This window comes from Poecilia reticulata, linkage group LG21, assembly GCF_000633615.1.
Source record: "Poecilia reticulata strain Guanapo linkage group LG21, Guppy_female_1.0+MT, whole genome shotgun sequence".
NCBI lineage: Eukaryota > Metazoa > Chordata > Actinopteri > Cyprinodontiformes > Poeciliidae > Poecilia > Poecilia reticulata.
This window is the reverse complement of record NC_024351.1, coordinates 16942219-16959487: the sequence shown is the minus strand read 5'-3', so window position 1 is coordinate 16959487 and position 17269 is coordinate 16942219. Positions and strand designations below refer to the sequence as shown.

The following is a 17269-nucleotide window of genomic DNA, read 5'->3' as shown; positions in this document are numbered from 1 at the left end:
CTAACCATCTGGTGTCAGCCCTCACTAACACACCGAGCTGCAACCTTGAGGGAGTGGAGGTTTTCAGTGGAGGGGAGGGAGAGAGGGGGAGTTGTCGGCGTTTCCCTCTAGACATGCATCATTTCAGCTGAACCTCCAGCTGCTATCGTAGAGATGGAGACTACAGCACTGCAGGAGTAGCTGCCACCACCGCCTCGCAGGAGATAAGTTTCTGACTTTCGACGAAGAAGGATCGTTATTTGTGGCTGATGATATGTAGAGGTGGTTCGGACTTGCAGTTGTCACCGGGTTGACACCTGTCCACCTTGAAGGAGTGAGGACAGATGGAACTCGCTGGCGCCGGATCTCGCAGCCAATCTCGGGGCATCTTTTGGTGCATTCACGATCATCTGAGCGTCACTTCTTGGCGCTAAGAAGAGACAGCCCTCCTCCCTCACTTTCTCTCCTTCCCCTCTCTCTTTCTTTCTTTCTCACAATCTCTCCTCCCTGTCCGCGTTTCTCTTTTCTTTTCGCGGGTTCAGCCCAGACTGCCCAGTCAGTCAGCCCCCCTTTTTTTTTCCCAGCGCCGGGGAAGCTGGTAGCAATGGGGCGGCTCAGTTTCAGCACCAAGGAGAGCGCTGGACTTTTGCTGCTCTGTGTGTGTGGTAAGAGCGTGAGTGTGTTGAGTGTCTGTCGGAATGTCGTGACTACTCTCTGCAGAGCGGACACGTGCACGCGCATGCAACAACTGCATGTATGCGTGCCTCATAAGGTGCATGTGTTCTTTCATCTTCATGAGTTGGCTTATTTTTTTTTTTCTAAAGTGTAAAGTGTTGCAAACTGACGTTTGAGGGGTGAGCTGTTGCTCCCCTGACGTTGCAGGTTTTACTTTTAGTGTTATGTAGACGTTGACTTCACCCCTCTCTTAACCTCTGATCAGTCCTTCTGTTTTCTTGCTGATTCTGCATGTTCTGCAGCTGCTTGTGCGCATGAGTGTGTGCCAACCATTTATTGCCCGGCAAAACACCAGGCTCGTTTCTCCACGGGGTGTGTTTCTGCTGTTATATCAGGTGTGCTGGCGCTGCCCGCGGCGCTGGCGGAGCAGGAGGGGGAGAACCTGTCCGGACTCTCGGACAACCCGGACAAAGCCATCTTCGCGGTCCGCGAGAACGGAACGACGTGCCTGATGGTGGAGTTCGCCGCCAGATTCCTCGTGCCATATGACGTGCTCGCGCTTAATGGGATAGACGTAAGGATTTCCCTCGCGTGCATCTTAATTCTCGTTTTAGCTTCTCAAAATAAGATAGAAAAACAACATGCACGTTGCATAAAACTGATCAAGATTATTTTTTTTATTTTTTTTCCCTGGATCAAGCTGTGCTTAAAATAAGCTTGACGCACTGAAACCTGGAGTAAATTATATATTAAAATGATATATTAACATTTATCTTAATTCATGTTAAGATAAATTTGTGGATACATTTAAATTGCAACCATGAAAAGCAGTTTTTGCAGCAGTGCATAAAATGCTGAAAAAAAGGTTACTTATGCCACTTAGAGATTACAGACCAATTTTATTAATACGTACCAGCGTGCAACTTGTCTTTATTTTATTTATTTATAGCTCATCACAGAGCAGGCTTCTTTCACGCTGCCCCGTGGGGCAGAGATCGAGGGGAAATGTGGGAGCACCGACTCAGAGATCCACATCTCCTGGAAGAACAACGCCTACATCCTCCGCATTTACTTCTCCAAGGTGCATCAACGGCAAACAGAAAATACACTATAAAACTGAGTAGTGAACTTTTTTATGATATGATTAAAAATAGAAAAGGTTACTTTTTAAAAAAATTTCCTGACTAAAACCTGTAGAGAAATCTCTGCACGCCAATCTCCACTCCTGCATTCCCGAATGCTTGAGCAGGAAGCAACTGGACTTGTATCCTTGAGCACTTGGGAATGTCAGGTCCTGGATGACACAATCCACGCCAGCGTGTTGACTCTGGCTGTTTTTATCTAGGAGTTCCGCGAAAAGGGTATCGAGGTGTGGAAGATCAACAAAATCCAGTTCGTCTACGACACCTCGGAGACCTCGCACTTCATCAACGCATACAACCGTGAGTGTCCCTTCCGCAGCAGCACAATGAAGCGGCTCCTTTACTGCTTCCGGTCCCACAGCTGTGATCGCAGCTTGGCCGCGTTTATTCTGCTAGTCCATCGGGTGAAGTTAAGGACGGACTCATGCAGAGATTTAGGAAGTTCTCAGATATTTATTTAAATACCACTGGAAGGTGTAAGAACATAAAAACCTTTAATAAAAGCTTTTGAATGTGAAACATTAATTTTTAACAATTTTCTTTGTATTAATTTATATTTTACAGTTATTATCATCATCGTTATTTTTTATCAAAATGTCTAACAGAAAAATTGAAGTAGTAATTTTAGTATAATTTTTTTTTATTTGAATCGTTTTGTTGCGTCTATAATACAACTGATCAAGCCCATATTTTTCTCTTGACATTAAACTATTACAACTTTATTTCAAATTTCAACACTCTGTTGAAACAAACACTTTTAAAACACGCATCAGTGCCATTAGTTTTGTTTTATTAAAAAGTCCTTCATCTCTCTGGGTCTATAGCCGGAAAGCACACAGCCAGCACCCACAAGCTCTCAGCCCTGGTGACCCCAGCCGGGCACTCCTATTTGTGCACGGCTCAGCAGACCGTCACCCTCATCTCCAGCGATCACCAGAAGGGCATCACGTTCTCCATGTACGACATCCAGATCCAGCCCTTTGACATCGCCTCGGACTTCATCTTCAGCGCACGTAAGGACAGACGAAGACATTCAGCAGCTTTTTGTTTGCTCGTGTTGTAGGCAAACAACAGATGAAGACGGTAATGAGAAATCCTGGGGGGTGAGCTGTACGTCTCTTCCTAACATCCAAATCGCAGGGGAGAGGCAGGTTATTGCTGCAGTATGGGGAGCATGTAGGGTGAAATGAGAAAAAGAACAGGCTGGGGATGCACAAGAGACAATAGGCGCAGCGGGAGGACGACTGAAAGGAAAGAGGTTGAGGTCATTAGGACTTTATGGTATCTGTGCCCTGGATGCAGCTTTTAGGAACACTGCGTGCATTTCATCATCCAATCACCTTGGAGGAATCATGTGGCCTCAGCTGCAGTAAACTATACTGGGCTAAGCTTCACTGCCTTTCTCCTTGTGTGCATTACAGCTGTCCACGGGGAGAAACACCTTCAACTTCAGACCCCATATGCACACTGTACTCTATTCTCAGCAGAGCTTAAGTGTCCTCCTTACTCTGAACCACCTAGCAGTTCTTAAAAATGCACTGTGTAAAGGAGAAGATGCATTATATTGTTGCAAAATAACTTTTAAGCTTTTTCTGAGCCCAGACTAATTGACTAATTGAATGTATTTTATTGGGATTTTATGTGACAGATCAACATAAAGGTTTTCAAATTCTTTTAAAAACAAAAATCTGGTGACCTCCACCTAAACATTGCAAGCATTAATCAGAGAAGCAGCCAAGAGGCTTGTGGTAATTGAAGGAAGTACCAAGATCCACAACCATGGATTATGTGCATTCCATTATTTATCCTCATCTTTCACACAATTACAATACAATTAAAATTTAAAAAACATTGGTTGTAACATGACGAAATAGAAAAGTTCAAGTACTATGAATTAGGCCTGTCACGATAAATTTTGCTGGGCGATTAATTGTCTCAAAAATTATTGCGATAAACGATAATATTGTTTGAAGACCATTTTTAACTTATGTAATGGTAATGACATAATAATGCAAGCAACATCCTGCCAAAATAGATACACTTTATTTTCAAAAGAACACTAAACACTGGAACTGTCCGTCTGTAAACTATATAAAACAACCAAAAACTAAAGTAAAATGGACTCTGTCTCTGTTAACAAAAACTGCACTTCAATAAAAACTAAACACAACATAAACCAAATTGGAAATAAAAACTACATTCAACCAAAAAAGTACAGATTATGAAGTCTGTACACTATCTTGCCCTTCAATAATGGATTTAGGTAGAGAAGACGGCATATCCCACTACCTGATGCAATAGTTCGCTCCTCCTTTAAGCCCAGTTCACACTACACAATTTTTTGTTTTTTTGCCCCGATTTTCCGCTTACGACAATCTTAGAACGTCCAACGATCGTAACCGATCATCCTGTAGTGTGTGGTGTGTTACGACTGATCGGGTCCAGTCGGTAGAACGTCGGGACCGCTCCGATCTAAAATCAGGCATATTCAACATGTTGGATTGTCTTGGCCAGTTTATCACTGCAGCGTGTGTGGTTTTCCCAGACAGGGAGCGAGAACGCAGCCTGTTGAATGTGACAGGTAGCCAATCAGAAAGCGCAGATTCCCCTCCGTGCTTTCTGAGGGGAAAACACGGAGGGGAATCCCAAACAGCTGACACGGCACAACGAGAGTCCAGCGGACATTGGAAACAACATTAATATTTATTTAACATTTCGTGAGAGGAATAGCCACAGAAATGACAAGATGGAGTGAAATTGTTACCGCAGTTGATATACCCGGTAACTTTTCAGCTGTTCATCGTTAACGTGACATAGATAGGTTATTATGATAAGGCAATTCAGTTCACGTGTGATATAGTGGGTTTTTACGGGAGTTTCTGTCTGAAATCTAATGTCGGTGAGAGAAATCGGTTCGTGTGTGGGTGTACTGCTCTTGCTGTGTGGCTGGACACCACACTCGGCACGACCGAACCCGAGCGAACTCGTTATACTTAAGATTTTTTTCATCAGCTAGTGTATGTTTCGGGTTTTGAAAATGGGCAGACGATCAGCCGACAATTCCAAAATCGTGTAGTGTGAACTGGGCATTACGCTGGAATGAGGGCATTCCTCATTAAGGAAATGAGGAAGGAAGGGGTCAGTGGAGAGTACCGGAGTTGAGCCCTATTTTCATTCAATGTCATCAATAGAAAGAGAAAAAGGCAGGAAGAAACGATAAAGCCCATAAATTAAAATGAGGTCGATAATTTTCACTTATCATGCGATTAATTGATTTATTGTTTATCGTGACAGGCCTACTACTTTGGTCAATACAGCAGAGATTAAGCATCCCTTAACTACCAAGCCTCATGTCTTATCAGTTTGGTTCGATTAAAAGAAACTTGAAGTTTCTGAATAATTTATAGGGATACAATCTTTCAATACCAATTTTTAAAAAATTGCAATTCAGTCAAATTTGTTTCAACGTGTGAAAAAACACAGAAACCAAAACCTGGCCCAACTCTAACCGTCACACAGGAAATCCAAATAAGCTTTCAAAGCACTAGATTTCTACAGATATTGCCATCTCTACATTTTGCTCCTGTGTTTTCCTCTCTTTGCAGCCTATAAGTGCATCACAGACCAGCGGGAGCACCTAGAGGAGATCCTCCCCCTTATCTTGGGCCTCATTCTTGGTCTAATAATCATCATCACGCTCACCATCTACCACTTCCACCTCAAGCTGACAGCGAATCAGCCACAGCTCCCAAGAGATCGCTCTATGTACAAGAACATGTAGTCAAGTGACGCATCGGCGGCGCCCCCGACTCCCTCCAAAGCTCTCCTCATGACAGATTTGTCTCCTCAAAGTTCTGGGCCTGAGGATTGCGTCCCCCACACTGGACTGTGTCCCTGATTGGAAAAAGCGAATAGTCTGCACTGCCCGCTGGAGCTTTTGTACTGTTAAAATTACGAGTTATTTAGACAGTTTGGGACACAGCATGAGTGTAATTGGAGAGTAAACCCACCCAAATCTAGTTAAATTGACTGCTGGATTGTGCCATAGGTAATTTCAAATAAAGTGAATTGAATTTTCTGGATTTTTTTTCCCCAAAAAAACTTTAACGAAGATGGTTTGTAACTTGCACAATGTTTGATCTAACTTGTCTTTCAAAACATCTCTAAATTCCTTGTTACCCTGCTCCCTCTTTCTCTGTTTGAATTTGCTGCTATTGGAATCCATCTGTATTTGTAAACTTTGTTCCTTTCTTTTGGTTCCCATCTCTGTGCTCATACATCCAGAATGCAGCCATAGTGTTGACAGTGGACTGTTTTGTTGTGTACAGTGCAGTTTTGCCTGGGCATCAGACCCTTTTCTTGGCACAGATCAACGAAAGAAAGAAAGATATTTAAAAAAAAGTCAAATACAAAACTTACAAAACTTGAGAAAAAAGTCAGAATAAGTATTTATGGAAATGTGGAGAGGTCAATAAAAATGTGTGTATATTATTTTTAGAGTGAAAGTCTATGCATAAACCTCTGCTGATGCAATCATGTGCAGTACTCTGTTCTGTTTGAAATAAATTGCTGATACACAATTACCAAATTATTCTATTTCAGCATTTATCACACTACACACTACTCAAACTGTCAGTTATTGCATAGAATATATTTTAATTCAATGGAATGTTGTAAAAAAAAAAGTATTTCTCCCTTGACAGTTGTAGTTTCACATCAAATAACTTATTTTCAGACAAAGTTAACCTGAGTAGTTACAGAAAGTTTTCAAATCATGCCTTTTTAACTAAGGGGAAAAAGCTGTCCAAAACAAAACAATACCACAATATGTAAAAGAAAGTCATAACTTTCTTTTTAAATTATGACTTTTTTTCGATTCACATTTTTCCACTTTCAAATTTGCTGCCCGGACTTTACTGCCAGACCTCTAGAATAAAATACATAAATAAATTACATAAATAGAACCAGACAGACAACATTAAGCAGGCTGAAAGATCCCATGATGTTCCGATCTGAGACACAAAGTCAATTACACCCATCAGTCTATTAAAAGTTATGTAGCAATTAAGCTGTGGGATTGCACCTGACCATGGTGAAAGCCATTATAAAAAACGAGAGAAAACATGGAGCAGTTGTAAAACCTTCCCAAGAATTATCAGCATCAAAATTACTCACAAAACAACACCAACTAAGCAGCCTTCACTTCTTTAGTTAAGGTCAGTGTTTATGATTCAACAGTAACAAAGAGATTGTGTAAAAATGGCAACCATGGGAGAGGTCAAAGGCCAAAACCACTGCTGACCCACTTCACATTTGCAAAAGACTTCTTGAAAACAAAGTGAAACTTCCCATCAGTTGTGTGTCATGTTAAACTTGGCATAAATCTGACATATCAGAAAAATAACTTTACTCCAGCAGCCAAACATGGTGGTAGAGTGATATTTTGGCGCGTCTTTGCTGCTTAATGTAATTAATGAATCCATGAATTCTTCCATCAAGTAGAAAACCACGAGAGAGAAAGCCCAGCTATCAGATCGAGATCTTTGACACAGMKAGCTAATAAATAATGCAGGTTAACTGGAATTGTTGACTGATATATATATATATATATATATATATATATATATATCAGAGAAGACACTGCCAGGATGAAGTACCGTATTTTCCGCACTATAAGGCGCACTGGATTATAAGGCGCACCTTCAATGAATGGCCTATTTTAAAACTTTTTTCATATATAAGGTGCACCGCTTTATAAGAATAGACACTACAGTTAGGGTTGCCACCCGTCCCATACAAATGTGGATGTGAAATAATAAAGAAATGGTCCCAGAGTACTTTATATAGTAGGCTGCCCCAGTCATCGTTTCACTCACAGTGTTGGTGTTGCAATATTGTGCCCAACTGCTTTCTGGGTAACACAGACCAATTGACACGCTGCCGCCGCAGACTGTCTCTCTTCCGATATTACTAAATAATGTATTAAATAAATTATGAACGGCTGTGTGCTTTGTAATATGCTCATCATACATCAATACCAGAATATTCCATTCCTATTCTATTGTTATAGCCACTAAGCATATTTAAATATGCTGAACTATGTATTAAAAACATACTTAAATAATACCATTGTTTATAAATGTAGCTTTGATAGATGTTTGAATATGGTTTCCAGTAACAAAAAAGCGTGTTATGATCGATTAAATGCGCWRATACGTCATTGTGCCTGCTAAACACATAACGCTGAGTGGAGTGGTGGACCGCTCCAAGATGGCCGCCCTAAATCTCGTCAGCGACAATAGGCGAGAGCGGTCCATGAGGCGTCTGATCTTATGTCTATGGTTGCTAGACCTGTTGTCTTCTTTTTCTTCTTCTTTTTGTTTTGATGGCGGTTGGCAAGCAACTTAATGGTGTGCATTACCGCCACCTACTGGTATGGAGTGTGGATCAGGACGCACTAGACCTGTTGTGGCTCAGTATTGGTCCATATATAAGGCGCACAGGATTATAAGGCGCACTGTCGGCTTTTGAGGAAATTGAAGGTTTTTAGGTGCGCCTTATAGTGCGGAAAGCACGGTATTGATTTTCCTCTAAATCTGTGTCTTGAGAGAAAATATAAGCCAAGAAAAGTCTAACTGAAAACACCATGTTTATCACCAAGACTTATTGAACGTTTCATAAACCACATATATCTTTAATTGCAACATATCCACCAAGCCATTTACTAAAGTTTTTAACTCACTGAATATTTTACTATTGGAAACACAAATTACAAATAGCCATTTTTACATGAGAGGGGCCTTCTCTGATCATGACCTTCAATAAAATTTCATAATCTATACCCCACAGGACGAGAACATTTTGTTTTCTGTCCCAGAACTAAAAGAAAGAAAGAAAAAAGAAAGGACATTTTGTTTGTGCAGCTTGTTAACACACCAACAAGGCAGGACTTGTTTTTGTTTATGGTGTCTAAGAGATGGTATAATTGTAAGAAATTTAGAGTATAGGAATGCTTACAACACTGACAAATACTGCAGTTGGTGGGACGACTCTCCTTTACGTCTACAATAGAGATCTAAATTCTGACACGAGAACTTTAGCATTCCTTTATCGAATAAAATAATAAACATCACTGTTCTAGCAGAGTACAAGTCTTTCATGCAAAAGGAAACAATTTTTAAAAAAGACAACTAAAGATGATACTGTAATAGATATGAAAGAACATAAAGTCTAATTGACGTTTTTATAGTTAAAAACTAAAGTATTGCTATGGCAACATTTAAAGGTAAACCCACTGCGCTAAACAGCACTGCTGGGCTCTGCACACAATGAGACACAAACAAACACAACTCATATTAATTCAGCCACCACCTTCACCTCATAACAAAAGACATGCTTCACGTCCTTCTTATGTAGCCATAAATGTAGCAAAAACAAAACTGCACATTCCTTAGAGCAGGGGTGCCCAAAGTCGGTCCTCGAGGGCCGGCATGTTTTAGTTCTCTCCCTAGTGGTTGTAACAACCTCCTCATCAAGTCAGTGTTCTCCTTAGGCCTTCTAATGAGCCATCATTTACGGGATTAGGGCCAACGAAAAAAGAAAAAAAGAATTCTGAGATTAAAGTCAGAATTCTGACTTGAGATTAAAGTCAGAATTCTGCGATTTAAAGTCAGAATTCTGACATTAAAGTCAGAATTCTGACTTTAAAATCAGAATTTTTTATTTTTTATTTTTTTCGGTGGCCCTAATCCTCTTCCGTAATCATTTGATGCAGGTGTGTTAAACCAGGGAGAAAGCTAAATCATGCAGGACGCCGGCCCTCGAGGACCGACTTTGGACACCCCTGCCTTAGAGCAATTAACCTCACCTGTGGTCCAGCGGACGGGTTTCACCCAGTAGCTTAGCCTCCAATTGACGTTCCGTTTGTTTAACCCACTGTAAATGTGTCCAGAATACAAGACTGCGTCAATTGCTGGATTAAAAAAAAAAGTTAAATATCTTAACAGAGACAAGAGCCTCACCTTCAACTTCCTTCACCTTGAGAGCAGGTTCTCTTGAAAAACACGTAAAATCTTTACACTCAAAAGTATACTAATGAAGCGGCAGAGACTGTACATTAAATAGTTTTTGCTAAAAGAATATTGCTGCAATTCATATGTCGACATATTGGGTGTTTTCCGTCTGACTCGCTCACAGTGAACTTCACAGGCGTCATCTAATTAATATGACGTCATTGCGCTGCGCCGATAACCAGATGATGTTCACTGGGATTCACGCGTCGAAATGAGTTCTTCGCCTCAAAGACCCTAAAAATAAACAAATAACTTAATTGTAAAGTGATACGAGAATAACGTGGATCTCTACCATCATTCTTTGTACAATCGCTAAAGATTAGAATGGACAGAAATCATGTATGACCCTCAGTTTTAATATTTATGACAAAAGTTCTTGGTTGGATTTTTCATGTTTAATGCATGTGTATGCTTTGATCTATTGTGTCTTTGGCTATATGTTCTGGAAAGTTGTAGAGGTAAACCTTAACCCCAGTCTCAAGCCTTTAGGACTCTTAAAGAGTTTATTATCTCCATTATTGCGCTGCATATTTAGCTCCATCCCATCCGTCTTCTATCAACTCCAACCAGCTTCCTTTTACCTGCTGAAGATAAGCTTTCCCACAGCCTGCTGTTGCCACAACCGTGTTTTACAGAGGTGATGTCTCAAAGTTGATGTGTAACGTTAATTCTCCTCCACAAAGTGTTTTGCATGAGGGCCAGAAAGTTTTCTTGTGGTTTCGTATGACCAAAGCACCTTAACTGGAGATTTCCAGGTTGGAAATGGCTTTCCTCTTGCCTCTCCTCCATTCAAGTAGTTCGTCTGTTAAATTCACAACCCAGAAATACGAATCTCAGCAGCTCTTCCAGTTAGTCTTTGCCCAGCCTGTCAGCTTGGGTTTTTAATCGTCATTCTTTAATTAATTTTAGGTATACTCTTACGAGCTTCAGAGTAACTCATAAGTTTCATACAGTATTATTTTAATACGTACATTGTTGGGTTAAAAGTAGTGTATTAATTAAGTTTGTTTGTGGATTTATGACTTGTTTTTTAATGAAACTGTCACATTTTTTTGTTGATTTTCATCAGTTCTGAATCATGAGTCGTTCCCATAGTAATTTCTTTTCAGTCTAACATAGATAGCTCCCTGAAAAGGAAAACAATTCACTCTTTTGATTGATTCGGAGCGTATTAATGGTTTCTGAATATTTGCATAATCCAATCTGGCTTTATCCTAATTACACATTTAAACGTGTTTAACAACATTTTAAAAGGTTCGCTGTGGCCACCCTTTCCCACATACTTTTCACGTTTTTGCTCACTGGGCTCAAGCCTTCCTCTCTGAAAAAGAAGCTCCATTCTTTGTCTGAACTAAATCAATATCCCATTACTGTGTTTCAGTGGGAAATGGCTTATAGGAAAGAAAGACCAAAAACATAATATATTATAGCAACACCAATCCATGAATGTGTCGTTTTGCTTCTCTCCTAAGCGGCCAAGTTTGGGTGGAGTCGTTTGAAATGAGAACTTTTGAATTTAGAGAACATGAAAGACTTAAAAAAAAAAAAAAAAAAAAAAGAGGCAAAACTGATGATGACTGAACAAAGCTCCCCGGGAGCAAACCGACAAGTGTGCTGATAAACGACAACAAAAATCAGCTCTGATTGATATGACACACCGAGAGAGAAGTACGGTAGATCGGAAAAAGGCGATGAAAGAAAAATCCATGCAACACAACTTGATGTTTTTTGTTTTTTTTTATGTGCGTTTCTTTTTTTTAATTGAAACCAGCTTCACTGAAAACAAACATGCAATATCACTGTACAAGCCAAAACCACAAATCAGTGTATACTCATTCAGATGTTGACCCAGTGTCGAGGATTAGCGGGCGGGCGCACGACACGCAGGCACACGCTTTCAGATGCTGTACAGAGACACGACTCTTTTGCTCTCCGACAAACACAGACTCACGCTCACAGTCATATGTACATATCACAGTGACTGATGGGTAAAGGGGATGTAGGGAGGAGGATTACACTGTTGCTCTGGTTCGACTGGAGATGAGAATGGCAGCACGGTTCCAGTGACGACAAGAGACAGAGGTGGGATGAGGATGCGAGTGAAAAGTAAGACTTTTTTTGTCAGCATCCTGATCTCTGTGTGAAGCTAACTCGAAGTAGTAGTTAAGGAAACCCATTAAGCTAATATGAAAGAAGAAAAAAAGGCAAGGAATATCCTTCTTTTTCTTTTTTTTTGTTGCCAAATCCACACAATCTGTGCTACATTGAAATTCATGGTGTTACAGTATCATAAAAGCTGGGCTTGATAGTTTTACAAATAGGTTTGGGGTATTGCTTGGATTACATAACAACTGATATCACTGTTTTTGCTCGAGTGCATTAAGAATCGTGGAGAAAACATGAAGTAAAAAAAAAAAACAGAAAAAAAAGAAAAAAAGGCCACACTACAAATAAAAAATATCACCCCAAATCCAATAAATAAATAAATACTTCAAAATGTCATAGAAAATTCTGACATTACCCTTTTTTTTTTTTTTCAAACATTTAATGGAAGTTCTGTCTACAAATGTTGAGATCATAAATATATTAAGTACTTTTAGTAACAGTTAGGTTTAGCTGGATTTATTTGGAATATCTCTTATATCTTTAAGCAAAAACTGGATTATAAACAGTAGGAAAGATCTCTGCAGAAATTCTATTTAATACTGCTCATATCACAATAGTTACGACACGATAAAATACTGCAAATTATCAAAACTGTACAGAAAATGTTACAGGTTTTTCTAAAATACATTTTCGCGTTTTGACGTGTATGTGTGTGAGAGAGAAGAGAGAGGGATGCGAGTGACCTTGTCGGCGCTAGCCTCGGCTGCTAGGACGCAGCCTGTCCCTCTCTAAATGATGGACCGATGGCGGTCAGAAGCCTCTCTCGTCACACTGATTGTTTGGCCCTCTGTTGCTCTGCTTTGGAGCAGCGGGGGTCACTTAGGTCCTTCTGCCTCGCCAGCAACTCAGTGCACCCTTCAGAAGCTGTGGAAGGCTGATGGCTACTATGAGTCTACGTGCAGCTGGAGACTCTTGAGTCTAGGAAGAAAGAAGAGCGCAGCGTCGCGAACCGGCTCACGCTTCAACAGAACGTCCCGATAGCTCCTTCTCCTTCTTCTTTTCTGTGTGCATGTGTTTTATAAACATACTTCTTAAATATTCCTCGAGCTAATCTACGTTTACGGTTACAGGTGTTAGTGGCGGGCCATCACGCAGTAGGTTGTTTTGACTGGATGAGGGCGGTGCCACCCTTAACGGGGGGTGAGTAAGCATGTGGTTTTTTGTTTGTTTTTTTAGTGTGGAAGAGGACGCGATTAGGCCAGGAGATCAACGATGGCGGTAGTGTCTCATGAGGGGAACGATGCAGGACGGCGGTCCGGACAACTTGAGGAACGGGTGCTGGATGAGCTCCTGGGCAGTGGCTCTCTGCGACGGCTCCCTCACCAGCATCATGTCCAGGAAGGACCGCAGCACCGACGATACCTGCAGGATGCGACACGCTTGTGTTTATTCTTAGCTTTTTGATTTACTGCAAAGTAAACTGCAGTAGGCTAATTACGTTTTTCAAAAGTTAGAAACACTTGCGAGAGAATGTTCAGTGACTAGAAAAGAGCTGCTTAGATTTGTTTTAGCTCAACAAGTAGGGAACAAACAGTAGAGCTAATAAAAGATTAATTCGAATGTGGATGAAGTTCTAGTTTTGATCGTTCACCTAACAACTAGAGCTGCACGATTTAAGGTAAACTTTACATTGCAATTTGCGATGACGACATCCAATACGACCGAGTCACGTTTTCCACTGAACTCACCTACTTTTACTTCGTCTCAAAGCCTCCACCAGTTTCCAAAAACATTTAAATGTTCTTTTATAAGTATTCTATTTTCATAATTGCACATTTTCAAAGCCTTACTGCCAAAAGCATTGCTAAATGTGGCCAAAAGTCATTCATTAGCAAGTTGTTTTTTTATCTTGTCATAGCTTGCATTAAACTCTTTAGTGTGAGCTATTGCTACATTACTTTGGTTGATATGTTATTTAATGTCTGTAAGACTGCTGAAAAGGTTTATGAATGTGGCTAAATAATTCCATTGTGCACTGATTAGCATATTTTTGCGTCACATTCCATTTTCTCCTAATCCCTTTCATATTGATTACCGTTACCATACTCTAGTTACTGTTATTCCCGCTTTTGTTGAGTTTGAGTCAAATTCTGCTAACCCAATGGCTAAATGTTGCCGAATAAAACTGTAAACAAACCAAACAACCATTGAACTTACGACTACATACTTCCATCTTTTCTTGAATAGCCCTGAACTGTTTCTTTCCGTACCTTGTGGGATTCCTTTAGCCGTGGGGGAAGGTTGTCTCGTATCCTCCTCATGGCCTGCAGAGGGGGCTCGTTAAAGTAAGGGGGTTCTCCGTCTACCATCTCGATCACCATAATGCCTAAAGACCAGATGTCCACCTGGACACCCAAAGAAACCGATGTGTTACTGCTCACCAAACCCTCTCACCACTAACCACCTCTGTGAGGATATGGTAACACGGGTGCACATGTTCTGACCTCAGTCCCGTAAGGTATTCTTGAGATGACCTCCGGTGCCATCCAGTAGGGAGTGCCCACAAGAGATTTCCTCTTCGGCACCTCTTTGGAAACTTGGGCACAAAAGCCGAAGTCTGACAGCTTGATCTGCAAAACACACACCCACGCACACACACACCCACGCGCGCACACGCACACACACACACACACACACACACACACACACACACACACACACACACACACACACACACACACACACACACACACACACACACACACGCATACACACGCAGATATGCCATCAGGACATGTAGTGGGAAATATATTAGATCAGAATTATCCTGACCCCATGTGATGAAGAGCTTCGAGAGAAGACACTAATCTCTCCTATTAGCAGTTAATTATGCCTCAGTTAATCATGTCTTATCAAGTAGTTAGGAGGCATTATGTAGGATTTAATTACTCGGGCACGAGTTGTAATTGATGAATGAGTGAGTTTCTCACACTGCCTGTACTGCACCCACAAAGAAGGGTCAGAGTGCATTAATGTCAATAAGTGGCCAAAGCCTGGAGTACCTTTAAGGACAAACTGATAGCCTAAAAAGATCGTGTGCACTGCACTTACCCTGCCGTCGCTGGTCAGTAGGATGGAGTCGCTCTTTATGTCTCGATGAATGACGCCCTGTGTGTGCAGGTAGGACAGAGCTCTCAGCACCGACAGACACACCGTCGCAATCTGCTCCTCGTTCATCCTGCAGGAAGCAAACGCAGCTGTAGGCGCGGGTAGGTAACCCACCAGACCACAAAGGTAAAAGAAAAAAAGCTACGCATTCAATACTCTATCGGTTTTACGTCATACTTCTGCAGATTTCAGCCCTTTGAATCAGACGCCAAGTGATTCAGTTGACAAAGCCACCATCTACATTTCTGCTACACAGGTGACTGAAGGCTGGCTATGTGAGCTAATACCTGAGCTAATACCTGCTAATTTCATCGTCTTATACCTTTATGTATTCCATAGAAAGCAGAACATTTCATCAAGTCATTTTTCGTTTTGTTTTGTGATGTCGGACAGCTATAATGGGTCAGACATTTGAAGTGGGCACGCTGCATGCACAGAAGCTGAAAAGTTGCCATGTTTTGAGTTTGGATGAACTTGGTCTTGCCATCTTGAGTAACAAATAACTTCCACACCTCTTGCAGAGGCACTAACTTTATTATTTTACAGCTAAACTGAAATCTGCCAAGGAAATCATTACTTTTTTTTGACTAAAAGTAATATTAATGTTTGTTTTTTGTTTTGAGAAATTTATCTATTGCTATAAAATCAACAAATGTTTTTATATTGGTTACTGATAAGGATATAAATCAGTTTTGACATGCCATGTGACATAATATGAATATTATGACTTTTTTTTTTGAGAAACGCGAGATTTTCCAAAAGAAGAATCTTTGCTGAATAAAAATAATCTGCCATGGGTTGACTGTATGCATTTTCTCTTGAGAACAAAACCCTGTAAATGTAATTTTGGGCATAACTGTGTGAAGTATCAGGCTATCAGGCTGCATATAATGTTGCCTTGTAGGAAAAAGGTCCTAGATGTGAATCCAGCAATTTTGCAACAATTTTGTTGTTTTTTACTCAAGTCATATCATACCCTTAGAATCTCACATTGCAATCCATCAGAAAAATTACACTTTTTTTTATAGCAAAGCAAACATTTTAACCATTCTTTGAATTAGTGACTATAGAACACATCTCCAGACTTGAAAGTCTTAATTTTAAAGTCCTGTAAAAACCGAACGTTAGCCGAATAAAGAGATGCAGTTTGCTAAACATCCCCCTGTAGCCTAGAGCGGCTGCAGCCATGATGTTCAAGCAGGCAGGAGGGTCCCATATGGAGAGACAGGGCGATGCAGTTCATCTGACTGAGCCCACACAGCCTGACTGAACATTAACATCCAGACCCAGCTGGCCTGGCCATCCTGTGCATTTTCTGAGAGACTGTATGCTGATCTCTCCTCATTTATATTTGTGAAAAACTCCACGGAGGGACACGCAGATGCGTTGCGCCTGTATGTTTGCGTGCAAATGCAGCGAATCCTTCAGCGTGCACTCTTCTCCTCCAACTGTAAAAGGGTTTACTCAAAAAAAAAAAAAAAGTTTTGTTGTGACAAAAACATACACAGAAACACACACATATACATCATCGCTTGGTGCAGATTTCCTCCTTCTTAATTATTATTTTTTTGTTATTGTATTTCAGTCACACATGTATGCTTTTCCAATCACAGGAGTTTAATGAGCTCTCAGCAAATAGAGGGGGGAAAAAACACCATCTGGTTAACTTAAAATGAACAGGATTGAGAGGAGTACGCAAAAACAAATCACCTCTGCAATCTCCCCCCCAGCCTCCACTCATACGCTCCCTCTTTAGCACACACACACACGCACGCACGCACGCATGCACGAACACACAGGTGAACAGTGGAAAAACATGTTCACTGAAAAAGGAAATTGTTTGACAATGTAGAAAACAACTTTAATGAGCCTGGAAAGGTTGTCAAGGGAAAAGAGAATGACACATGGACGAAAAAAAATGCAGCTTATTATATAAATAAAAAATAAAAAAAATCTCATTAAATGAGGTAAATTCTAATTGAAATCTACACTATGACATTTAATTGTGCCACTGGTAACATGTCTGAAAGAATGTGTGTGTGCGTGTGTTTCACTTGAGTGTGTAAGCTGGCTGCAAAGAGCAGAAGAAACTGATAAGGCCACAATGTGCAACCTGCAGCTGTTATT

The 17269-nt window shown here is 40.7% G+C and overlaps 3 protein-coding genes across 7 annotated transcripts in view; 2 read left to right on the top strand and 1 right to left on the bottom strand.

Annotated features, from left to right (window-relative positions):
- The window catches only part of plcb4b (phospholipase C, beta 4b), an 85119-nt gene extending 70425 nt beyond the window's left edge, over nucleotides 1-14694 (top strand). For both annotated transcript variants that reach the window (XR_001776093.1, XM_017302198.1), the window contains one exon: nucleotides 14643-14694. The gene's annotated coding sequence lies outside the window, so the exon portion shown is untranslated. The remainder of the gene's footprint in view (nucleotides 1-14642) is intronic.
- On the top strand, nucleotides 150-6384 carry lamp5 (lysosomal associated membrane protein family member 5). The gene is made up of 6 exons (XM_008398327.2): nucleotides 150-644; nucleotides 1050-1228; nucleotides 1604-1735; nucleotides 2000-2096; nucleotides 2621-2809; nucleotides 5402-6384. Exons 1-6 carry the CDS (start codon nucleotides 584-586, stop codon nucleotides 5575-5577), a joined length of 834 nt encoding a protein of 277 aa, XP_008396549.1. The 5' UTR covers nucleotides 150-583; the 3' UTR covers nucleotides 5578-6384.
- Nucleotides 11591-17269, bottom strand: part of pak5 (p21 protein (Cdc42/Rac)-activated kinase 5) — a 70488-nt gene continuing 64809 nt past the window's right edge. For all 4 annotated transcript variants that reach the window (XM_008398331.2, XM_008398330.2, XM_017302199.1 and 1 more), the window contains 4 exons: nucleotides 15086-15212; nucleotides 14479-14604; nucleotides 14245-14379; nucleotides 11591-13396 (listed from right to left, as the gene is read on the bottom strand). In XM_008398331.2, coding sequence (XP_008396553.1) covers nucleotides 13241-13396; nucleotides 14245-14379; nucleotides 14479-14604; nucleotides 15086-15212 — 544 coding nt within the window. In that variant the 3' untranslated portion in view covers nucleotides 11591-13240. The remainder of the gene's footprint in view (nucleotides 13397-14244; nucleotides 14380-14478; nucleotides 14605-15085; nucleotides 15213-17269) is intronic.

Excerpts from the sequence above, each read along its gene's own strand:
- lamp5 (XM_008398327.2), top strand. The coding sequence starts at position 584 with ATGGGGCGGCTCAGTTTCAGCACCAAGGAGAGCGCTGGACTTTTGCTG. Across the intron at positions 645-1,049 it reads TTTGCTGCTCTGTGTGTGTG|GTGTGCTGGCGCTGCCCGCG; the intron begins GTAAGAGCGTGA and ends CTGTTATATCAG. Across the intron at positions 2,810-5,401 it reads GGACTTCATCTTCAGCGCAC|CCTATAAGTGCATCACAGAC; the intron begins GTAAGGACAGAC and ends CTCTCTTTGCAG.